Source organism: Mesocricetus auratus, unplaced genomic scaffold (assembly GCF_017639785.1).
Source record: "Mesocricetus auratus isolate SY011 unplaced genomic scaffold, BCM_Maur_2.0 Super-Scaffold_15014, whole genome shotgun sequence".
Taxonomy (NCBI): Eukaryota; Metazoa; Chordata; class Mammalia; order Rodentia; family Cricetidae; genus Mesocricetus; species Mesocricetus auratus.
Window position 1 is genome coordinate 31,855,262 of NW_024429186.1, and position 23,020 is coordinate 31,878,281.

General features: G+C 46.5%; 3 protein-coding genes and 1 long non-coding RNA gene across 12 annotated transcripts in view; 2 read left to right on the plus strand and 2 right to left on the minus strand.

Annotated features, from left to right (window-relative positions):
• Nucleotides 1-2,533: 2,533 nt before the first annotated feature.
• Nucleotides 2,534-16,229, minus strand: Zc2hc1c (zinc finger C2HC-type containing 1C). Of its 4 annotated transcripts, none has more exons than XM_040742745.1 (3): nt 16,146-16,229; nt 8,429-9,719; nt 2,534-3,058 (listed from the first exon to the last, which is right to left on the minus strand). In XM_040742745.1, exons 2-3 carry the CDS (start codon nt 9,698-9,700, stop codon nt 2,795-2,797), a joined length of 1,536 nt encoding a protein of 511 aa, XP_040598679.1. In that variant the 5' UTR covers nt 9,701-9,719; nt 16,146-16,229; the 3' UTR covers nt 2,534-2,794. The 4 variants fall into 4 exon arrangements, with proteins under 4 accessions (XP_040598679.1, XP_005086457.2, XP_040598678.1 ...); XM_005086400.4 differs by lacking the exon at nt 16,146-16,229 and adding an exon at nt 10,473-10,575; XM_040742744.1 differs by lacking the exon at nt 16,146-16,229 and adding an exon at nt 10,414-10,552.
• Acyp1 (acylphosphatase 1) lies at nt 16,124-20,815 on the plus strand. Of its 5 annotated transcripts, none has more exons than XM_013125472.3 (3): nt 16,124-16,253; nt 16,574-16,665; nt 20,421-20,815. In XM_013125472.3, the coding sequence occupies exons 2-3, from the start codon at nt 16,582-16,584 to the stop codon at nt 20,634-20,636; spliced, it is 300 nt and encodes a 99-aa protein (XP_012980926.1). In that variant the 5' UTR covers nt 16,124-16,253; nt 16,574-16,581; the 3' UTR covers nt 20,637-20,815. The 5 variants fall into 5 exon arrangements, with proteins under 5 accessions (XP_012980926.1, XP_005086430.1, XP_040598681.1 ...); XM_005086373.4 differs by having other exon boundaries at nt 16,201-16,325; XM_040742747.1 differs by lacking the exon at nt 16,124-16,253 and adding an exon at nt 16,374-16,394.
• LOC121139292 lies at nt 20,655-22,531 on the minus strand. Its single transcript, XR_005876209.1, has 2 exons — nt 22,310-22,531; nt 20,655-20,874 (listed from the first exon to the last, which is right to left on the minus strand). It is a non-coding gene; the product is annotated as an uncharacterized LOC121139292 (long non-coding RNA).
• The window catches only part of Mlh3 (mutL homolog 3), a 36,858-nt gene continuing 36,168 nt past the window's right edge, over nt 22,331-23,020 (plus strand). The window contains exon 1 of one of the 2 annotated variants that reach the window (XM_005086401.4): nt 22,331-22,438. The gene's annotated coding sequence lies outside the window, so the exon portion shown is untranslated. Of the gene's footprint in view, nt 22,439-22,460; nt 22,885-23,020 lie in introns of those variants that run through there. The other variant, XM_040742740.1, reaches the window with a different exon arrangement.

Sequence of the window (23,020 nt, forward strand, 5' to 3'; positions counted from 1 at the left end):
AGAGAGACATTAAAAGAAGGGTCCTGGACTAGCAGGGTGGCTCAGCAGGTCATGAGGCTTGCTCAGCAAGCCTCATGACCTGGGTTCAACCCACAGAGCCCACAGAGCTGCCTCTGACCTCACACACTGGCATGTGCATGCCCGCCATGCACACACACAGTAATGAAAGGAATCAGATTTCCTTTACATACCCCCTTGGTCCTGATGGGGAGACAGCTCTAAGTGATCATACTGCTTTGTCTGTAAAACGTCCTCAGGAAAGCCGAGCTGTATTTGGTCTCCTTGGCATAACAGCTGTTACTTTTCTTGGCTGAGCTTTGCAGCAAAGTCTAAAGCAAAAGGCTCCTAATGCTCCAGTTTCATTTGGTTTGTTATCATTCAGAAACATTCGTGGTAGGAAGAGCAGCCCATAGAAAAATATGTCTTTTAGAGAAAGTCCTTCACATGAGATCCCCAGGCCTCAAAGGAAGTAGCAATCATGATAGCAGGAGGGTGGGGTGGACTGTAATCAAGACTGAGATTCCCTGCAAAGCCAGAAGTCATTTATTGCCTCAGTGATTAACTGCAGACATAAACGTGCTGGTCATTAAAGCTCACAGGTCGTGGGCTTTGGGGAGGAAAATCCATCACAGCTCCACTTGCCATCTGTGTATTGTGAAGGGTGATCAGCTGACTGGGCAAATGTTGACAGCAGGCACTGTTGGGTGAGCTAGGAAATCCTGGCTCGGCATGGCTGCACACACTTCTAAATGAAGAGAGCTACCTTGTGAGTTTCACTGTGAGAATTCCCCTTAGCTTTTTGAACTTTAAAATGTAGAATGTTTACAACATGTGCTTAGAGTAACAGACTGTGGACATTAACAAGCAGCATCTATGTGACCTCTATCCAGGAAGAGATCAAGGTTGTAAAACAGCTCTTACCGCCCCCAGAATCAAAGCTGTCTGAATTCAGAAGACTGACAAAAACTGGGGTCAAAGGGAACACAAAGGCATGGGTTCTTGTTTTCATCCTTTGGCAACTTAAGAATGAGTAACTGCTTGGGTCTATAGAAAGGCCCGCACGCAGTCATCTCCACTGAAAGCTCTAAGTTGTGGCCCTAATAACATTGTGGGATCCCAAATCCACATGTCTACGAAGCCCAGCAGATGAAGCAAGGGAATCTGGCTTTACTTGCCATCATTCCCAACTGAAGGAGTGGCAGATTGTGAGCCCCTTCCAGTGTGTCCTATGTGGTTGCTGCTCGGTGTTTCCACCGCCTCCGGTTTGTCCAGACAAGCTCCTACCCCAGGTTTTAAAAGTCACAACACATTTTGAATGCTTCATAAACAATAAAGCATCAGGGGTGGGGTGGTGTGCGGTGGGGTGGGGCCTGGAGAACCTGAGTGGTGCACACCAAGGCCAGCCTGGTCTATAGCATAAATTCCAAGACAGCCGGGCTACACAAAGAAACCCTGGCTCAAAAAAACAACAAACAAACAAACAAAAAAAAACCTGAGTTCCCAGCACATGGGGTGGCAGCTCACAGCCATCAGTACCTCCAGTTCCAGGGGATCCGATACTGATTTCTACAGGTACCCAGTGTGCAGTCAGTCAGAACACTCACTAGATAATCTTTAAAATTTTTGAACATCAGTCGGGTGGTGGTGGTGGTTGGTAGTGCACGCCTTTAATCCCAGTAGGGAGGCAGAGACAGGTGGATCTCTGTTAGTTCAAGGCCAGCCTGATCTACTGAGTGAATTCAGGACAGCCTCTCCAAAGCGACAGAAAAACCCTGTCTCTAAAAACAAAATTTAAAAAAAATTGATTATCTGTGGGGTCCAACTTTGTGACTTTAGCCACGCTTACTGTCTGTTTCTTTTAACATAGAGGAACTTGGTGTACTCGGTAAACTTGCCTGGGGAGGGGCACTTCAGACTAAATAGCACTTGTCTTCCTAAGCTCTCCAAAGCCACTAGTTGACGGAGGGCCTAACTCGCAGTAGGCACCATTCTCTCCATTAAGACCTGATCCCTTTCAAGATTTAAAATAGAAGTATGAGTATGCTCTGATCATGGGGCCATGAAACTGAGCATTGTCCACGCTTCTTAGACTGGATTGGCTGCTTCAGGGTACCTAGCAGCTTCTTTCTTTAACATAGGAGATGCATTTAAAAAGAATGAGCACGGAGAACTAAATTGTTTTCTACCATCCCTACCCTGTAAAGTGCAAAAAGATGTTTCATTATCCAGTGCACCACAGGGAAGGTTTAGGATACACTGGTCCCCTAATGTTATATACTTTTGTTGGCTTTCAGCCAGGATCATGCGCCATGGAGGCCAAGGATAGATTTCCATTAATAATGCCTCGCAGCAGAATCATACTATCTTTTATACGAGCTACCATCTGCATATGACAGTGACCCTCTGGCCTCAACGTACTCATCCTTATACCCAACTTTGAAGAGCAAGAGGACTAACAGAAACCCTGGACATTTGCCATGGCTGGAAAACACTTCTAAATCCAGCACTTCCTCAGCACAAACCATGGTCAGGCTCAGGAGAAAAGAGCTTTAATGCAGCTTCCCTATCTAGTGTCCTCACCCACAAGTTCTTGAGGCAAGAACATAAACACAGCCACCGTTATGACCCAAAGGGACACTGGGGCTTCCACCTGCCTCCTGCTAGGTGGCAGGCTCTCCTCCGGGGCAGTTTGGCTCTGCAAGCAGATCCTGAGTTGTGGAAACGTTGCTTTCTCCGTGCTCTCTATCGCTCATCCTCTGATTTACTGCTGTAGGGACACACAGCCATCGTCTGCTCAGCTGTCATGCCTCCTTGGAGGTGGAGGACGGTTCTTGATGGTCTGACACTTAGGTATGTGTCGTTCAGCCACCTTGGGAGCAAAGTGGCGGCTGCAGTGAGGACACTGGACATAGTCTGGGTTTTCTGCTGGCAGGACGGGAGGCAAGTCTGAGGGGTTCCCACCCCTGGCGATGGCCTGCTGGACCTGTCGAGCGTGGCGGAGGGTGCGGATAAAAGACTCATGCTTCTGTCTCCAGGTGCTCTTCCGAGGAGGTTCAGTCTGTAATGGGAAAGGAACACTGAGTCTTCCACTGCCATGGATCCCTTCTCTGGGGCTCCATGACAACAGCAGGGATGTGGAAACGGTCATTAAGATCAAAGAGCAGAGAAGGGGGAAGAGTGATGACTGGCACTGAGGCTCAGCCCAAGGCCCCCAACCAGGGGTCCTACCTGGATCCCAGGCATCTTCCTGCCACGTCCCCAGAGAGGGTTGGGCTAGGTAGAAAGGAGGAAGGTGTGGGGATGGAAACAAGCAGAACTTGGGGGCTCCTCTCCTACCGTGTGTATCCAGGGGCCCAGTATCCCCAGTACCTCCCATGAGAAGAGAGGAAAAACTGATCTCTGGGAAAATTGAACTAGATAGATTTTAAAGATATTCATTTTTATTTCATTTGCATTGGTGTTTTGCTTGCATCAGATCCTCTGGAACTGGAGTTACAGACAGTTTGTGAGCCACCATGTGGGTGCCAGGAATTGAACCCGGGTCCTTTGGAAGAGCAGCTGCTGCTCTTAATCACTGAGCAATCTCTCCATCTCCTTAAAAGGGGTGTGTGTGTGTAAATGAGGGTATTAAATCACTTGGAGTTACAGGTGGTTGTAAGTGACCTGAAGTGGGTGGCTTACACTTAGGTCCTTTGGAAAAGCAGTAAGCTCTCTTAACCACTAGATGGGTTTTCAGTTCAGAAAATCCAGACAGGATAAGGAGCAGGGTTCATCTCAGCACTGGTGATGAGGAAGCCTGAGCAAGGGTACCCAACAACCACAAACCTGTCAGATTACTTCCTAAGATCAGCTCCCAGAGTACCAGTAACTGTCATCCTCTTGGGAGGGACAACAGTTCTCTGGATTCACCTGCTAGCCAGAAATGAACCTTCTAACACTGACTTTGGGGGACCACAATTACAGGACTCAATGTATGTATGTATGTATGTATGTATGTATACATGTATACATGCATGCATGTATGTATGTATATAAGTATTAAGTCCTTTAGTGAAAAAAACCACTAAGGCTTAAATGAACAGCAGGGTGTGGTGGTGCACCCTTTTAATCTGAGTACTCAGGAGGCAGAGACAGGAGGAGCTCTGTGAACTCACAGCCAGCCAAGACTAAATAGTGAGACCCTGTCTCAAATAAAAAATAAAATAAAAACACCAAATGAACAGGCAAGGATTGTCAGATCCTTGATGAGAGCTTAGCTAAAGAGAAAAGGTTCCCCAAAGCACAAGAACAAAAATTCAGGAAACAAACACAGCACATGCACAAATGCATGTACTCATGCAAGACACACACACACACACACAGAGAGAGAGAGAGAAACATTTTAACAGAATACATCAATAACGTATGAAAAGATATTGTGTCCAGAGTATAGAAATGGCTCAGCAGTTAGCAGCACTGGCTGCTCTTACAGAGGACCCAGGTTTGATTCCCAGAGCCCACATGGAGGCTCACATTAGTCTGTAACTCATTCCTAGGGGATCCCATGCCTCCTTCTGCCCTACTTGGGCAATGCACACACGTGGTGCAGATGTACACACAGGCAAAACACACACATACATAAAACAAAATAGATATTTAAACAAGAAAGGTTTTGTTCATAAAAGGTGTATATTATAAAAGATGAACAGAGAAACAAAGTAACAATAACTATAAATTAAAAGCCCGGTAGTCAAAACTCAAATAGAAGCATTACAAAATAATAAAGAAAACTCTCAGAATGGTAAAAAAGAGAACAGATGGAAAGCAGAAATGACAGGGGAATTAGAAAGTTCAACATGTAATCAAACTTGCTCCAAAAAGGACAGAAAACACAAGAAGTTATTAAACAATATGATTAATATTTGTAGAATCGAATATTGAAAGTCTTGAGACTTGAAATGGCTTACAAAACTCCAAAGCAATCGTTGTAAAAAAAATCTTATAATTTTAGAGTAAAGAAAAATTACTGACTTTTGGAAATGAAACAAAATAGGTTTCATAAAATGAAGCAGGAATCAAAACATTGAATTTCTCAACAGTAAACACTGGATGTTAAAAGCTAGAAAAAAACAACATCTTAAAAGCTCCAATAAAGGACTGGAGAGATGGCTCAGAGGTTAAGAGCACTGGCTGTTCTTCCAGAGGTCCTGAGTTCAATTCCCAGCAACCACATGGTGGCTCACAACCTTCTATAATGAGATCTGATGCCCTCTTCTGGCCCGCAGGCATACATGCAGGCAGGACTCATAATAAATACTTTTTAAAGCTCCAGTAACATGAGCCGGGCGTTGGTGGCGCACACCTTTAATCCCAGCACTTGGGAGGCAGAGGTAGGCGGATTTCTGTGAGTTCGAGGCCAGCCTGGTCTTAGACAGCCTCCAAACAATACAGAGAAACCCTGTCTCGAAAAACCAAAAAGAAAACAATTTAAAAAAGAGATAGAGTTCTAGTAAAGGGCCAGGCATGAAGGCAGAGGTAGGCTAATCTCTGTAAGTTACAGGCCAGTCAGACTACATAGTGAGGCAATGTCTCAAAAACAGAGTTCTAATAAGATTATTTCCTGCCTTGAGTTCTATACCCAGCCAAATCATCAAGTTTAATCCCCAAGACCCACATGGGGGAAGAAGAGAACTAACTCCCACAAGGCCTCTGATCTCAACAGCATGCATACATACCCACGCACACAAAATAAATAAACATTAACCTTAAAGAGAATAAGAAAACAAACACCTCTTGGTAACAGGTAATAACAAGGAATGCTATCAAAAGAAAAACCATGCTCTACCAGACATGTCTTATTGAGACAGCTACAAAAGAACTGCAGTTAAGAGATGCCACCCAGGAATCTTAAAAGAATTCAGCCAGAAGGATCTTCAGGGGGTACAGTAGCTATGTTTTCATTCTGTATCACCCTAAGCACAAATACGTGTGTGGGTTCCTGCGTCACCTGCTGACAGTCTAGTGGCCCTGGTGCGTGTGTGCTGGCCGTTATATGAATAGTAAAAGAATGGGAGAAGGTCCAGATCTCAGAGTATTGTGGGAAAAGCGGCAAGAAGCTGCAGCCACTTAGCTCACAAAGGCACAGAGCTCTGGAGTGAGACTCAGATGCCCCCAGGACAGAGCGCAGCTCAGCCCAGTCCTTTCTGCCTTGTGTCCCAGTGCAGCCCATGACCTCAAACTGGTCTGCTCAGGGTTGGGCTGTGCTCTTTAGCTTCAGTGCTACTATATTTAGGAATTGAAGAAGGAAAGGGTTCTTTCCCATGATGGCCCCCAAGTAAGTTATGATAGGCCATAGGGGATCTCCAGTGAATTGCTGGGCTGACCAAGGAGGAAAGAATAGTAACTGACCATCCTGTCATTATCTGTCCGCAAAACGCTGACTTCTTGTGGAAGCTGAATTTTAGGGACATTATCTCTGAACATGCGAGAGACATTCTTGTGGTGACGGCTCAAATTGTACTGAGAGAAAACACTATAATTATGAGTTATCTCTGAGCATCCATCCCATCGGTGGGTGTTTTAAAGGCTCCAGCAAGGAGACATGTAAACTTCAGAGTCCTGTTAAGTGAGAATTGGGAGCTGGGTATGCTGACCCACACCGCTCATCCCAGCACTTGGAAAGCAGACAGTTGAGTTTGAGGCCAGTCTGGTCTACATAGTGAGTTCTAGGTCAGCCTTCGGCAAGGGGAAGGGAGGGGAAGGAAGGGGAGGGAAGGAGAGAGAGAGAGAGAAGGGTAAAGGAAGAGAGAGAGCCTGTGAGGGCACACATGATTTGGGAAGAAATAAAGCCAGAATATATTCTTTTTTCCCAGACTGTTTAGAGTTATATGGGGCCTTTGAGGTGTCTAACATGGGGTTTTCCCAACCCTGAACATTTTTCTTTAATATTTTTGTTTAAACTCATGATCCCACAGAAATTAAAGCTTAATATGATTTTATAAAATAAACACTGTGGGGAAACTCTAATTTTACAAACCGAGTAACATACCCTTGAAGGCTGGTTATGGGGCAATGTCCCCAGGTGGATCTAAATTACCATCAAGTCCTGAGCCTTACCAACTAGGTGTTGTGAATCCCTAATGATTTCACTGGGGTTCTCAAAAGTAAGTGATGTTTTGGAGAGGTAGCTAAAAAAAAAAAAAAAGCGGTGGGGGGGGCACTTTTTATCTCTGTGGTGTTATTTGTATTTCTTGAATTTACTAAGAAAGTACATCAAAACTGAGCTCACTATTAAGAAGCAGGGACGCCGGGCGTTGGTGGCGCACGCCTTTAATCCAGCACTCGGGAGGCAGAGGCAGGCGGATCTCTGTGAGTTCGAGGCCAGCCTAGTCTACAGCGTGAGTTCCAGGACAGCCTCCAAAGCCACAGAGAAACCCTGTCTCAAAAAACCAAAAAAAAAAAAAAAAAAAAAAAAAAGAAGCAGGGACAACCAAGTGAGGTAACAAATGGGAGAAAGCAAGGAATTCTCATAAATCAAAAAAATAAGTGTCGCCAGGCGGTGTGGCACACACCTTTAATCCCAGCCTGGTCTACAGAGCTAGTTCCAGGACAGCCAGGGCTACACAAAGAAACCCTTTCTGGGGAAAAAAAGTGTCATATTTGTCTTAACATAAAATGCACATTTTTAAATTTCATTTTTAAGGTTTTGTTTTTTTCTGCAAACATGACTCCGTTTTACGATAATCAAAAGGGCACATATTTTAGAATCTAGATTTTGGTGTCAATTTTAGTAAGATTTAAATATTGACCCCACCTCATAAAGGTGGAAAGAGAGTAACTAACTCAAGAGCAGGGTTACTGATCAGCACTAGACCAGTTATCTCGTACCTACAGGTCCCTGAGGACAACACAAAAGATAAAACTATTCAAGCTTGGGGGGGGGTCTGGTGCGTGTGGACAGGTCTGGTGTGTGTGTGGACGGGTCTGGTGCGTGTGGGGTGCGTGTGGACGGGTCTGATGTGTGTGGACAGGTCTGGTGTGGGTGTGGACGGGTCTGGTGCGTGTGGGGTGCGTGTGGACGGGTCTGGTGCGTGTGGGGTGTGTGTGGACAGGTCTGGTGCGTGTGGGGTGCGTGTGGACGGGTCTGGTGCGTGTGGGGTGTGTGTGGACGGGTCTAGTGCGTGTGGGGTGTGTGTGGACAGGTCTGGTGCGTGTGGGGTGTGTGTGGACAGGTCTGGTGCGTGTGGGGTGCGTGTGGACGGGTCTGATGTGTGTGGACAGGTCTGGTGCGCGTGTGGACGGGTCTGGTGCGTGTGGGGTGCGTGTGGACGGGTCTGATGTGTGTGGACAGGTCTGGTGCGCGTGTGGACGGGTCTGGTGCGTGTGGTAAGGACATGACTGGCCGCTACAGGCCCCCCATAGCAAGTCAGACCTAGCAAGCGTTTATTACCTTGGCTGTGGCTGGCCCCTTCCAGTTCAAGTACTGCTCTAGTTCCGTGCCCTTAGCCCGGGCCCTGCAGGAGTCAAACACTTTCCTCCTGGACCCTTGCACCCTGCCACAGACGGCCGAGTGTCTCTGCAGCCTGAGCCAAAGAAATGTGCGTCCACAGTAGTTGCAGTTGCCCAGCTCTGGCTCGTCTGTGGAAGAGCAGGACCCTGATGAGCCTGGCGTCCCCGACAGGCTTGATGCCTGCAGTGCGCTACCCAGCTCTTCCGAAGGTTTCGAGAACTCGTCTGTGGGTGGCCCTGAGTCCCGGATCTTGCTGTTGCTGGCCATCAGCCTTTCCCTTTTGAGCCTCTGGATTTCATAATCAGAGAACTGGAGTGGACTGGAGTTTTCCTGAGCCCGCTCACAAGGCTGAGCCTCTCCCCTGTTTCTACTGAGCACCTCAGAACAGAACCCGGGGGATAAGCCGGGTGTGTTGCTGCCACTTTCTCTAACTCTCTCAGCAGGTGGTATCACTCTTGGTAGCTCTTTGTCTTTATTTTGCTGGGCCTGTTTCTTCTCCTGAATCCTTCGGAGACCCTCCTCGGTCTTCTTCAGCTTCTCTCTCAGGAGGGTCTCCTTCCTTCGGATTTCCCTCTGTAAAGTCTCCCCTGCAGCTTCTAGTCTTAGGATCTGCGTCCACTCAGACCTGTGGAGGTCTGCCATGACCTTCTCTGCCTGCACAGAGGCAAGAACAGATGAATTTACCCAGCTCCTCAAACCAAAGTCGTCGTCTGAAAACTCAGCGAGTCTCGGGGAGACATTCTGGTCTCCATCGGTGCCTGCCTCGCCTGTACTATGACACTTCCGGTGAACCATGGGTTTCAGTGGGTACGCCCTGTCCACGCCAACTTGCTTCTTCCTAAAGGGAACGAAGTCCTGGTCATTTGTTTTGTGATACCGGGGTTGAAAGCTTGACAAGGAGAACAAAGCCTTTCCTTGGCCCTGGGGATTGCTTCCTGGGCTTTGCTGGCTGATCCTGGCATTTTGGGGACAGGAGTGCCTCCGGGATTCTTTGCAGATTTTCCTTTTGGAGACCGTGGACACGTCCTCCTCCTGCCCCAGCTCTGTGTTGCTCCAAAGCTTCTGCTGGAAATTGTTCCTCAAGTGTCCCACCGAGGACCGCTGGGAAGAGTCACCTTGGTGCTTAGCTGAGTGGAGCCCAGGCGCTTCTGTTTTATTATGTGGGAACATAACGCCCACAGGCAGATGTGGGGCCAACTGGAGACCAGCCATCCAGGGCCTGGACCAAAGCCTAGAGGAGATTTAAAACAGATACAAGTGAAGAATTTGTCTGAGGTTCACTCCCAGCTGCTAGAGTAAACTGTTTGTACGTTTGCCCTGCCCACGTTCCCTCTCAACGTTTCTCGTTTCTCAGGACTGTAGCCCTCGATCTGCCAGGACCTTCCTTCAATACGCACTTAGTGGGTGAGGATTCTGTGCCAGACATTGTTAAGGCCCGAGGACCAAAACATGAACGGGACACAGGTGTTCTGCCCCTGGCTTTCCGCCACACCCGTATCTGGTGTGCCATACACTATTATGGAAGCGGTGGACATGGCCTGAGATTGAAGGTCATCTGTGACAAAGCAACAGCAACAAAAACAAAACAAACAAAAAGCAGGCAACCTGTTCTTCCTAGCGCCGGTTCTGTGCTCTGAGTTTTTACAGGGTGAGAACAGCGGCCGGGCGAGGGCCTGGCGCAGAGCTCTCCCCGGGCTTTCCCCTGCTGGGGCCGCCCCGGCTGGAAACAGGTGCCTGGCTGTCAAAACCCTCATCCCAAGATGCCCTATGGCACGATCCGCACCAGGTACCAGTGTGTTGGGGCAGGGGGTTGACCCCTGATCGCCCCAGCCCGCTTTAGATCCGGAACTCGGAAGTCATGGTCTGTCCCAGGGGGTCAAACGGGAACTCCCACTGGGATTCAGCCCCAAGAGGTAAACTCTCACTCTTCAGTTCCTTGGGAGGTCGTGGTATCGATTCCGCGTCTCCCCTCCTTTTCGCGTACCTGCTCAGGGTAGACCCCCGAGACCTAGTTTTCCACACTTGACTAAACCCAACCGCCGTCCGCGCAGGCGCTCTCTGTCCACCTCGGTTATCCCCGTTGCCTGGAGACCAGAGCGCCGCCTCTGGTTGAGACCTGCCCTCCCCGGACGCGCGCAGGCGCAGTCCACAAGCGGTCCGGAGCTGCCCGGGCGGGTTTGGGATGGAGGAAGGTGGGGTGGGGGTGCAGGCGGGTCACTTGACACAGGGTGCAGCCAACTCTGCCGCTCAGATCAGCGCTGCCCTTGGGGAGAGGAGGAGGGGGAGGAGAGGTTTTTCTGGGGCTACATCAAAGAAGAACTTGCATCTTTCTGAGAATGGTGCTCCCAGACCTTAGGGTGTGCCCGCATCTGGAGAAGGGTGGAGCCCCTAGATGGGCTGCAGAGTCACCCCGTCCCAAGATTCGGGGGTCCGCCCGGCTAGCGGGAGTGGGACTGCTGATCGCCCTTCTGAGCGCATTTGGCTGCGGCGCCCAGGCCCCAGGTAGGGCTACAAAGCTCCAGGCTACATGCTCCTGGGCTGTTTTCTCTCGCTGCTTTGGGCGCTTGCTGTTAGATTTACTATTCTTTCGTTACGTCCCAGAGTAGTTTCTAAGGCCAATCTAATCATTTTGCTATTTTAACGTTTTACTCTCACGTGGTAAATCTCACGTTTCTACTTAGGGCCCAGGAATGATTCAGCCAAATGTAATGATAATAAAGTTAACTACCAGATCGACAATAATGAACATAACTTGATTTCAACATTAAATGATCCTCTAACTTTTTGACATTAGAAGAGAGTTTATTTGTCTTCCTCGTGCTTCAGTTCATTTGGATAAGCTTTTTGGAACAGACAGCTTCGTTTTTTTCCCTGTAACTAAGCAGAAGATCCGTGCACGTGGGAAATAAAGTGGACAGCAGTCTCGTTAATACTTCAGCATATCAGATGTCAGCCTTTATGCGCTACAAAGGAATTCCTTGGTGGGCTCTCTAGGGCAGATTGTCAGTCGCTGTTTTCATTCCCAGTTGTCTCTTTTGCCTCTCTACATTTGCAGACTTTTCCCACTGACTCGGTCCGGGTAAATCTCAGCCCCCCTTCCCCCACTTCAGTCTTCTGCTATGGTTTTCTCCTGTAAGTCCTTTTTTTTTAACCAGTTTCAATACTCTCCATCTTATTCTCTGCTTTTAAAATACGAAAACAAGTTTTACTTCTCTGAACCTGTCTCCCCTATGTTAGGATCCCACTTGTTTCTCCTTGTCTTGTTTTGTTTTCTGTTTGTTTTGAAACAGGCTCCCCATTTAGCCCACTGTTAGCACTGTTCAGCCCTCCTGCCTATTTAATCCTCTTGCCTCAGGTTCCCCCAGGCTGGTGTGTGTGTGCGCGCGTGCACACACACACACACACACACACACACACACGAGAGAGAGAGAGAGAGAGACAGAGACAGAGACAGAGACAGAGACAGAGACAGAGAATCTGTTTGAGTGTATGCCATGTGTGTGCAGTGCATGGGAAGGCCAGAAGATGGCACTGGAAACCCCCCCACCTGGCCATTGTGAGCCATCTAACATGCTGTATCAATCTCTCTCTCTCTCTCTCTCTCTCTCTCTCTCTCTCTCTCTCTCTCTCTCTCTCTCTGTCTCTGTCTCTCTTCCTTTCTTCCTTCCATTCTTTTTTGTTCGGTTTGTTGTTTTGTTTTTGTTTTGAGACACTGTCTCAAAATGTAGCCTTGGTTGGCCTGAAACTTGCTATGTATTCCAGGCCCGCCTTGAACTCATAGAGATCCACTTATCTCTGCCTCCCCAGTGCTGGAATTAGAAGTATGCACCATGTCCAGCACACCTCAATTTCTTGATAACAAACCCTACACACACACACACACACACACACACACACACACACACACACACACACTTTTCCTTACCCCTCCTGTTTGCGCAGGCCGCTGTGGTCTGGCTTCTGCTCTCTCATGCTGACTTCGGAGCTATTATGTTCTTCCCACGAGTACAGACAAGAAGGCAAGCGTCTTCTACTTTTGTGCCTGTTCACTTGACAGTGTTGATCGTCCACTCCCTTAAGACTCGCTTCCCACTGCTCCTGTGTCCTCCTGTTTCCTTCTTTCTCAGCCTTGGGCCATCTATTTCTATTTAAGGTTTCTGGCATTTATACCATCCCCCTTGCTGGCCTCCTCTATCTAGATGGTCTCTCCAGCACTCTTACTTTTCATGTAAATGCACTTCCAGGCATTCTGCTCCTTATAACTTCTATCAGATGCTGAAATTTCACTTTTCACCCGTGTTTAAAAATATTCCTGGGGGGGGGGTGTTGGAGAGATGACTCAGTGGTTAAGAGCACTGACTGCTTTTCCAAAGGACCCAGGTTCAGTTCCCAGCATCCGTATGGCAGCTCACACCTGTCTGTAACTCCAGTTCCCAGGGATCTGATGCTCTCATACAGACAGACAGACATGCAGGCAAAACACCGATGCAAATGAAATAAAAATAAATACTAAAAATGTCCCCCTGCTTAACAACATTCTCCTTAGTTATAAATTTCCAACTACTGCCTGGATGGTGGTTGTGCACGCCTTTAATCCCAGCACTCGGGAGGCAGAGGCAGGCAGATCTCTGTGAGTTCGAGGCCAGGCTGGACCGACAGCCTCCAAAACAATACAGAGAAACCCTGTCTTGTAAAAACCAAAAAAAGAAAAAAAAAAAAAAGAAAAAAGAAAAAGAAAAAAGAAAATGGATTGTGTTCCCATTCTCTGTCTGCTGTTTCTCCGTGTTTCATGCCCTCTCTTCTCTCTCTCAGCTATCTTTTCCCACTGACCTGAAAATTCTGTCAGTTTACCTCTGCTGCTTTTTGTTTTGTTTTGTTTTTTTACCAGAAGTCGTACCTCTCTTGTTCTGCCTGTGTGTTTTCATGGGGTTGACTTCACCCTCCTCACCATCAGCATCTGCCCCCCAAACCTGTCCTTGCTCTTTTCCAAATGAGGATTCTAATACCTTTCCTGGCTTTCTTGAGATATTAACAGGGCCTGGGCTTATTAGTCAGATATATATATATATATATATATATATATATATATATATATATATGGTAGAATGTATACTTAGAATACACAGGACCTCAGTTCCATTCCCAAGCAACAAAAGAACAGATGCATGCATGTACACACACACACACACACACACACACACACACACACAGGGTAGGGAGGGCGCGATGGAGAGATTGCAAATAAAAAGTATATATAGTACTTTGGAAAGTATACTAAAACTGGATTGATAGTGAGATTAGCACAGCTGCTGCTCAAGAATAAAACACAAATTTACAAAGTGTCTTTAAAAATTGAATATATTTCGGCTGTAGAGCTAGACCGGTCAAGACCGAATCAGTTGTCAGGACTCACATTTTAAAAGGCTGGACTTGGTAATACAGATTTGTAATTCTGCTTCTGAGAATGCTCACTGGCCAGTGAACCTAGCCTACTCAGCAAGTTCCAGGACAATAAGAGTCCCTGTCATAAGAAAAAATGGGTTGTACCTGGAGAATGACTCTCCAGGTTGTCCACTGGCCTCCACATGTATGTCTACATACAGCCATGAAGAAAGATACACAAAATCATACATATATATCTCAATGAAAAAATGATGTTTGATAAAGTGTATATTGCGAAATGATTAAATTGAGCTAACTAGTAATGCTTCTGATCCCATAGTTTCTCTTCCAAAGTGACTTCTTGAAAAATTGAGATGTATGCTTTAGCTATTTCTAATCTCCCATATTAGATGTAAAATATCTCCATAGTCCTGTCTCCCTATAGCAAACCGAGTCAATCTCAGGATGTCTCAACCATGGTTGTGCAGTGGGAAGATGTCCTGGGAATAAAATGTGGGTATATAATCAGAAGGACCCCAAAGGTCCTAATGTGCACGTGGCATGGAGAGCCCCTAGTTTCATCACAACTACTCTACCTTCTTGTCTGTGGGCACTGCCTTCCCACAAGCTGAGGGGGTGATAGAAGGCAGTATTTTGGGAGTGGACTTTGTAGTGGCCACCTGAATCTAAATCCTGGCTACATCACTTTCTGGGTATGATTCTGTATGGGAAATTCTGCCTTCTCTATAAGCCCTTTCTCAGTCTTTCCATTAGAATTAATCTCTGCTCCATCATATTGCTTTCTGTCTCCGTTACAGTGCTGGGCTGGCCCATGATGCACTCTCAAAGAATGTTTATGAAATGCATTGCCATGGTGTACATTATCTTGTCATCTGTACAGCATATTTATGATAAAGAGCTCTTTGAGGGCAAAGATTATGTACTGCCCCTCTTTGTACACCATATGGTGTTCTGTCCACTTAAATACTCAGTGGGTTTGGAATCTATAGGGAAACTTACTTTAAATGAACTTTAGAGAAATGACATCAGTCAAATACACTGTTTAGTATTGTTTTTAGATATTGCCAAGGACACCATCTAATCCAGCCCGTCACCTCCCAGCAGGAAGGCTTTATGACTGCAGTGGGGAACTAGTGTAATGGTGGAGTTCCATAGCTACCACTGCAAACTGTCTCATCTTGCCAAGACTGCCAACCCAACATATTAACAAATGGGGCCCCGGTGTTATGAAATGATATAATACATACAAGCAATCCAAGAAGGAACAATAAACACCACACACAGTTTGTTTCATACACATTCTTGATCCTAAGTGTAGCTGAATTCCAGGGCATATAATTCAATTCTCATTTTCAAAATCCACCCAAAAACCCCTTAGCAATTTTTTTCTCAAGGTAAATGCATGAAATTTGGGTTTTTTTGTTTGCTTGTTTTGGGTTGGTTTGGTTTTTCGAGACAGGGTTTCTCTGTGGCTTTGGAGGCTGTCCTGGAACTAGATCTTGTAGATCAGGCTGGTCTCGAACTCACAGAGATTCGCCTGCCTCTGCGGCTCGAGTGCTGGGATTAAAGGCATGAACCACCACCACCCATCGAAATTTGGTTATTTTGCTTAGATGTATTGATCAGTATATTCAACTTACTGATTCATTTCTGGTGCCATGAATTGCTTGCCTGTGTTTTATTATTTGTTTATTATTTTATTTAAGCATAATCTTAGTAAGGCAGATTCTGGGTGGCAACCATATAGAATAACTTCACCGTGATGTCTTGTGCATTTACTGTCCTTTGCTACCAAGTTTAAATTATACATGACCCAAAGTTGGAAGAGAATTGAAAGAGAGAAAGAGAGAGAGAGAGAAAAAGCAGATCAGAAAGGTGGGTATGAATCCTATTCTATTGATTTATTTATGATGCCTAATGTTTATTGCCTGTCTCTCACCTCGAGAATGGATAAGCTCCTCTAGCTCAGGATTCTGTTATTATAGTCACTGATATATTCCAACAGTCCTGGGCACGTAGTAGGCAGTCATGTTACTGCTTAGTTTATGAGGGAACATATTTTAAGTGTTTCGTCTATGCCTTTCTATACCCACGGGGAAATGAGAAGAGAGGTGCGTCTAGTGACCGAAGTGAGCGCAGGCTGTGTCAGTGTGCATAAAGTCTGACTCTGCTTAAATCACTCCAAAGCTCCCCCACCAGCATCTGACCTGTCGTGAAGCCCCGCCCTCAGGACCGCTCTTGGCCGATAACCTACCTATGATTGGTTGGGCCTCGGTGACGGGCGTGCAGGGTCGCGTTGGAGGAGCGGCAGACTAAAGCTTCCGGAGCGGCGGTTTACGTATCGTGGGCGGTTGATCTGAAGGTCTCGGGGCGGTTCTGTGGTTGGTGGGGAAGCCCGGGAAACCCGAGTGTCCGCCGCTGGGATCATCCAAGTGTCAGTGGAGGGGATTGCGGGCCGCGTGGGGAGAGGATGGATGGCAGCCGCGGGGCTGAGGGTAGCGGGGTGAGCAGGTGAAGGCCTCGACCAGGGGCTTGCGTCTACACCCACCCACTTACTCCTGCAGTTCCGGGACCCTGGGGTTTTGGAGAGGACACAGAGGTGATGGAGTACGGGTGCATCCCCTACTTAGGATGGGGTCCTGGCATAGAGTCTCACCTTGCTGCTTTCCTGGTTTCTGACAGGCTTGAGCATGGCGGAAAGGGACACCTTGGTCTCAGTGGATTATGAAATTTTTGGGAAGGTTCAAGGGGTGTTTTTCCGCAAGTACACTCAGGTATGTGACCTATAGGCTTGAAGAGGTGTCGGGGCGCATGACTAGGTGATGGTTATGAGGCCTGGTTCTCACAAATGGGAATCCGGAGAGGCTGGCTTTTTGGTAGCTTCAAGGGGATAGTTGCGGCCGGAGATAAGCGATGGACAGAGACTGTTTTGCAGTCTATAAAACACGATGTAAATGCAAGGGGTTCCTGACTGGTCTCAGCATCTAGACACTCTTCTGAAGGAGTATACCCTAAGCACTCGGGAGGCAGAGGCAGGCGGATCTCTGTGAGTTCGAGACCAGCCTGGACTACCAATCGAGTTCCAGGACAGCCTCCAAAGCCACAGAGAAACCCTGTCTCGAAAAAACCAAAAAACAAAACAAAAAAAACCTAACCATTCTGGGCATGGTGGCACACACCTTTGATCCCAGCACTCAGGAGGCAGAAACAGGTGGATCTCTGAGTTCCAGGCCAACCTGGTCTACATAGCAAGTTCAGTACATCAAGGACTGCACAGAGAAACCCTGTCTCAAAAAAACAAAAAACTATCCATTCCAGCATAGGTGTTAACATGGAAGGTGAGTCTGGTATTCCCCTTACTGTAATGGGGAGTATTTGAAGGAATGAACAAACTCTGCAGCCCCTACTACCTCTGTTTCCCTGTCACTAATCTCACCCATGCTCAAGGGCAATCTCAACGCATGGGCACCCCTACCATTAAGATGTAGGCCTGCAGAACTTTCTTCCAAGTGCCATATTGCTGGGACTGTGATACTAAAAATTCAGATCTGAATCTTTGAAAAAGGGATGTCTGTCAGTACCTCCTATTCTATTTAACAAATCTGTTTTTCTGTTTTTTATTCACTTGTGAAGCCTCTGTCAAATGCTGGAAGTCATAGCAATGTTTGAGTTAGCTTTATCACTGGTTGTTGTACAGGGCAGGTTCCTGTGATTTAGTAAATGGTGGTGACATGCTCAAAGAGGAATCAACGTTGTTGAGGAAAAGGGAACAGATATTACAGGGCATCTTTTCTACCTGCCCCCACTTCACCCCCAGTTTAGAATACAAAAAAGCAAATACTGATTATGGAAATGCTGTTTTCCTTTCTTTTCCGAGACAGGGTTTCTCTGTGTAGCCCTGTAGACCAGGCTGTCTTCAAACTCAGAGATCTGTGTCCCTCTGCCTCCTAAGTACTGGGTTAAAGGTGTGTACCACCACCTCCCACCTTCTAGGATTTTTCTCTTCCTTTAGATTTCTTTCTTTTTTTTTTTTTTTTTTTTTTTGGTTTTTCAAAGCAGGGGTTTTCTGTATTGTTTGGAGACTGTCCTGGAAGACTAGGTCAGCCTCAAACTCACAGAGATCCACCTGCCTCTGCCTCCCAAGTGCTGGGATTAAAGGCGTGTGCCACCAACACCCAGCCTTTCTTTAGATTTCTAAGCATCAGTTTTTTCTTTTGTTTTTTTTTGTTTTTGCCTTTTTTTTTTTTTTTTTGAGACAGGGTTTCTCTTATAATTGCCCTGGCTGTCCTGGAACTCATTTTGTAGACCAGGCTGGCCTCCAACTCACAGAGATCCCCCTGCCTCTGCCTCCTGAGTGCTGGGATTAAAGGCTGGCTCTGTCACTACCACCCAGCAACTTTATTTTATTTTTTAAGTCAATTTGTAGTGTTTTTCCTGTGTGTATATCTGTGTGAGAGTGTTGGATTCCCTGTAACTGGAGTTACAAACAGTTGTGAGCTGCCATGTGGCTGCTGGGAATTGAACGTAGGTCCTCTGGAAGAGTAGTCAGTGCTCTTAACCACTGAGCCATCTCTCCAGCCCCCACATGTTCAACTTTAAAGACACTGTGATTACTTACTTATTAGACAGAAGAAAAGAAATACTGGGAAAAGGAGCAGCAGGATTGGAAAGGGGACTGGCATGCTATTCCCCTTCAGAAATAAGCTTTACTGGGAGAGCCTTGTGACTGTGGGGCCAGGCCTTGAGGTCGGAGATCAGTCTGAGAGACAGTACATCAGATCAGGCAGCATGGCAGGCCTTACAGGCTTTCTGGTAAGGTGACTCAGTGTGTAAGACACTTGGTGGGCTGAATTCAATCCCCCACAAGGTGAAAAGCTTGAACAGACTTCTACAAGCAGTCTCTGACCTCCACATTAGTGCTATGGTATGCATGCCTCACCCTCATGAATAAGTAAATGTAATTAAAAAGTACATTTTTATAATGGACAGAAGCATCCTTAAGAAGGATAACTTAGGAGCCTGGGAAGATGGCTCCGCAGTCCATACCATTCTTCCAGAGGACTCAAGTTCAGTTGCCAGAACACACATAGGGTGTTTCAGAACCACCTCTAATTCTAACTCCAGAGAACCTGGACTCCATGGGAACCAGCACCCAGCATTTACATACTGCATCCTCTCTATATATGCACAATTAAAAATACCTTTAAAAAAGCATAGAGAGCCACCACAGATGGAACCTTCAATGAAATCCCCCAAATAAAGGGAAATACTTGAATTTTATGTCCTTTCAGTATTAGAATTTGTCAAGTAAGTTATTTTTAGTGATTTAGTTTAGGATAGCCTACAGGATAAAGAGTATGGAGGAGCCAGGCCTGGATAGGACCATATATTAGGGGCTATGTGCTATGGGTTGTAACACAGCAGAGAGAGCTGTAGCAGGGACATGGCCTGATCTCCCAGGCTGGCTGGCTGGCCCCTGAGAGCAGACAGTGTCTTCATCCGGCATGCCCATGACCTAGCAAGAAGGTCAAATGGAAACCTGACAGTTACAGGGCCTCATGAACCCCTTAGTGCTCAGAGCCCACTCACAGCTGCTTCCCTTCTCTACCAAGTATGACCCAAAGTGGGCTTTGGGTGCAGTGTAAACGTGTTGGATTAAAGAGTCCTCTGCAGGAAAAACAATGGTTGTGTTGCCCAGGAAATTGTGAAATACTGTGTAGTGATCTTTAAAGATATAATGGATCACTTCATCTGGATTCACTTAGGTGTGGTCCCGGCTAAAGGCAAAGGATCAAATAACTGCAGGCTTCTTCTAGTTAGTACACCAGTAGATTGCTGATTAAGAGAAGAGAAAATGAGGGTTGGGGGTCTAGCTTAGAGCTACTGTGCTTGCCCTACGTGGAGCCCCAGTCCTGCCTAAACACTAAAACCCGGGATCTCTCCTCCCACTTCAGTTTACTTGGCTGGGCATGATACTGCACACTTATAATCTCAGCACTCAGAAGGTAGAGGCAGGAGGATGGCTGGAAGACCAAGGCTAGTCTGGACTACCTGATGAGTTCTATCTTGGTCAGTCAAGGCTACATAGTGAGGCTGTCTCAAAAAAAAGAAAAGAAAGAAAGAAAGAAAGAAAGAAAGAAAGAAAGAAAGAAAGAAAGAAAGAAAGAAAGAGAAATGAATAAGCTGCAAGCCCAAGACCCAAAAACAGTCAGCCTTAGGAAATCCTTCTAAAGGCATCTTTCTGGGGCTAATTCTTCAGTAGTTAACCTCATTTATTACTACATAATGGAAATTTTGAAAAATTCAACGCTGAGTTTTGCAGAATAAAAAAGGGAAATGGAATCAAGTGGCTAACACTTGATGCTTGAATCAGCCACGGGATCCTCCTTGGTGTCTGTTTTGATTTTTCTGGACTATGTCAAATTGGTTTCAGTGGTTTGATTCCAGGCCAAGTTCTGGCCACAGACTCTCGTCTTACTTTATTTTTTGCAATCTCACTGGATCGCTCTTTCTCTTTTCTCCCCCTTAGGCTGAAGGTAAAAAGTTAGGTTTGGTGGGCTGGGTCCAGAACACGGATCGGGGCACGGTGCAGGGACAACTGCAAGGTCCCCTCTCCAAGGTGCGTCCTATGCAGCGATGGCTGGAGACAAGAGGAAGCCCTAAATCACACATTGACAGAGCCAACTTCAACAATGAGAAGACCATCTCAAAGTTGGATTATGCAGATTTCCAAATTATAAAATAATGACCCGAGTTTTAATTCTTTTCAAAAATAATCTCATTTTTATTGATATAGAACTATTCTGTGCTCAGTATTAGAATTTGTCAGTAAGTTACTTTAGCTGCCAAAGTTACCGTGAATGACATGTATGATGAAATATAATTGTGTACAATTCTGACCAATAAAAACACATTAGGACCTTATGCTTACCTGATGCATTCAATCAGTGTCGTGAGAGGACGATTTTGATGTGGTTTAAGGTCTGAAAGAGAAGTGACTTTGAGTCATTTCTTTAAATTGGAGACTTGATGTGTGGTAAGAGCAAAGCCATCAGGTCATGGTGGAAGCGTGTTCAAATGATGTGTTGGACTGACTACTTTTGGTTTGCAGGTTCTTGGAACATCTACTGTCATTCCTCTTCCACAGGTTAGAAAGTCACATAAAGTAGCCTGGGCCTGGATTTTGCCCTTCCCCTCATTTGTATGCTCAAGCCCTAGCCCGAGCACCCGTCCTACTCCACTGCTGGCTCACAAGTGTGAGCACAAAAGATGTGAACACAGCCAGCTACACCTAAGAAGAGGCCTCAAGAAACCCTGGCTGATACCTGAATCTCAGACTCGTCCCAGACCCGCGGCTGGGGGCTGGGGAGGGATGACCACAAAACTGCTGCTTAAGCCACACAGCCTGTGGCCTTTTGTCACAAAGTCCTGGGAAACTGCACAGTAATCAGAATCTTGCTTCATCGGACCCCGGGAGTCTGATTTGATCTGATTAGCAATTAAACAAATATACACGTTTTTAAAATGTGTCATTTAAGGGAGGAAGGGTGGCCTGGAGGGGTGGCTCAGCATGGTTAAGATGGATAAGAGCACTGGTAGCTCTCCCAGGAGTTCAATTCCCAGCTCACAGCTGTCTACAAATGTAGTCCACGGGATCGGATGCCCTCTTCTGGTGTGCAGATGTACATGCAGACCAAAATCAATATATGTAAAATACATAAATTAAAAAAGTTTTCTGGGCCCAGGCTTCAATAAAACTAAGACAAAACACTGAGGATAGGCTAATAATTCCCGAAACGTTCTCACTGTGCTGTTAAGAGCTCTGTTCTCCTTCAGCTAGGAAAAAGCAATGATGGTACTGGGAAGATTAAAAAAAAAATCAATGCGGGCAATCCTGTCGTCCTGATTTGCAATTTATGAGGGCTATGAGAGGCTGAAGCAGGCAGATCTTGAAAAACCAAGAGACAGAGAGAGGAGAGGAGATCTGGCTTCTCAGCTTAATTTTTCTTTTTTTCAAAACAGGGGTTTTCTGTCTTAACAGTCCTGGCTGTCCTGGAACTCGCTTTCCAGGCTGGCCTTGAGATCCGCCTGCCTCTGCCTCCCAAGTGCTGGGATTAAAGGAGTGTGCCACCAACGCCTAGCATTCTAAGAACACTCTGTATTCTCTGAATGTACACTTGCCACCAGGACACCGCAGTAAACAAAACCAAACCCCACCTTCACACATTTTGCAATCTAGTGAACAAAGACTAAGGAAACAATTAAAACATGCCCAGCTAAAACTAGTACATGCAAAGGAGAAGAGAACGAGAAAGGAAACAAAGTAAAACTTATTGGAAACAGCCACCACCCAATACCAAAAGAGACTAAAGCCCGTGCACAGCCAGGTGAAAAGGTTTAAGTACTCAGCCAGGCCACCTTGGCGCCTGCGCACTAGACGTCATGCGGTAGCGGGCTCGCGGTGTCTGGGAAGCGCATGCTCGCTCTGGAGCGCGCGTCGGACGTCGGAGGCGGTTGGTGCCTGAGAGTTGATGGAGGAGATTCGAGGTGAAGGGGGAAAGCACGTGTTGAAATATAGTCCCGGGAGCTCGTGTAACACCAGCGGAGCTGTGCAGACGGCCGCGGGCCCGCCTGGAGGAGCCCGGGGAGGGGCCTCGGGAGCGGCGGGGCGGGAGAACTGCGCAGGCGCGGGCTTCCTGTACGGGACGCTGGACTGCGGGACCCTCGGACTGAGGCGCAATCAGAAAGCTAATTAAACATTCACCCCGTTTGCCAACGGCCGCTAAATTCATTGTCTTAGAAAGCAATTCCCAGGCTTTAAAAAGCCAGCCTGCCACCAGCTGTGCTGTTATTGTTTATGAAGAAGGAAGTGAGACCTTTAGTGACCTAGAATCTTAGGGTTTGTTTGTACCTGCAAGTAAACTTGAAATCAGGTTCAGACAACCCTATACCATCATTATTGCCAAACTGTGTTCTGGAGGTATATAGAGACCGTGAGTATCAATAAAAAAGAATATTAGTAATCAGGCCTTTTCAGCAAACTATCAGACAACACAGGAGCAGGATTTTTTTTTTTTTTTTTTTTTTTTTTTTACGAGACAGGGTTTCTCGGTATTGTTTGGAGGCTGT

Excerpts from the sequence above, each read along its gene's own strand:
- Acyp1 (XM_013125472.3), top strand. The coding sequence starts at position 16,582 with ATGGCGGAAAGGGACACCTTGGTCTCAGTGGATTATGAAATTTTTGGG. Across the intron at positions 16,666-20,420 it reads TTTTCCGCAAGTACACTCAG|GCTGAAGGTAAAAAGTTAGG; the intron begins GTATGTGACCTA and ends TCTCCCCCTTAG.
- Zc2hc1c (XM_040742745.1), bottom strand. The coding sequence starts at position 9,700 with ATGGCTGGTCTCCAGTTGGCCCCACATCTGCCTGTGGGCGTTATGTTC. Across the intron at positions 3,059-8,428 it reads AGGGGCCAGCCACAGCCAAG|ACTGAACCTCCTCGGAAGAG; the intron begins GTAATAAACGCT and ends TTCCCATTACAG.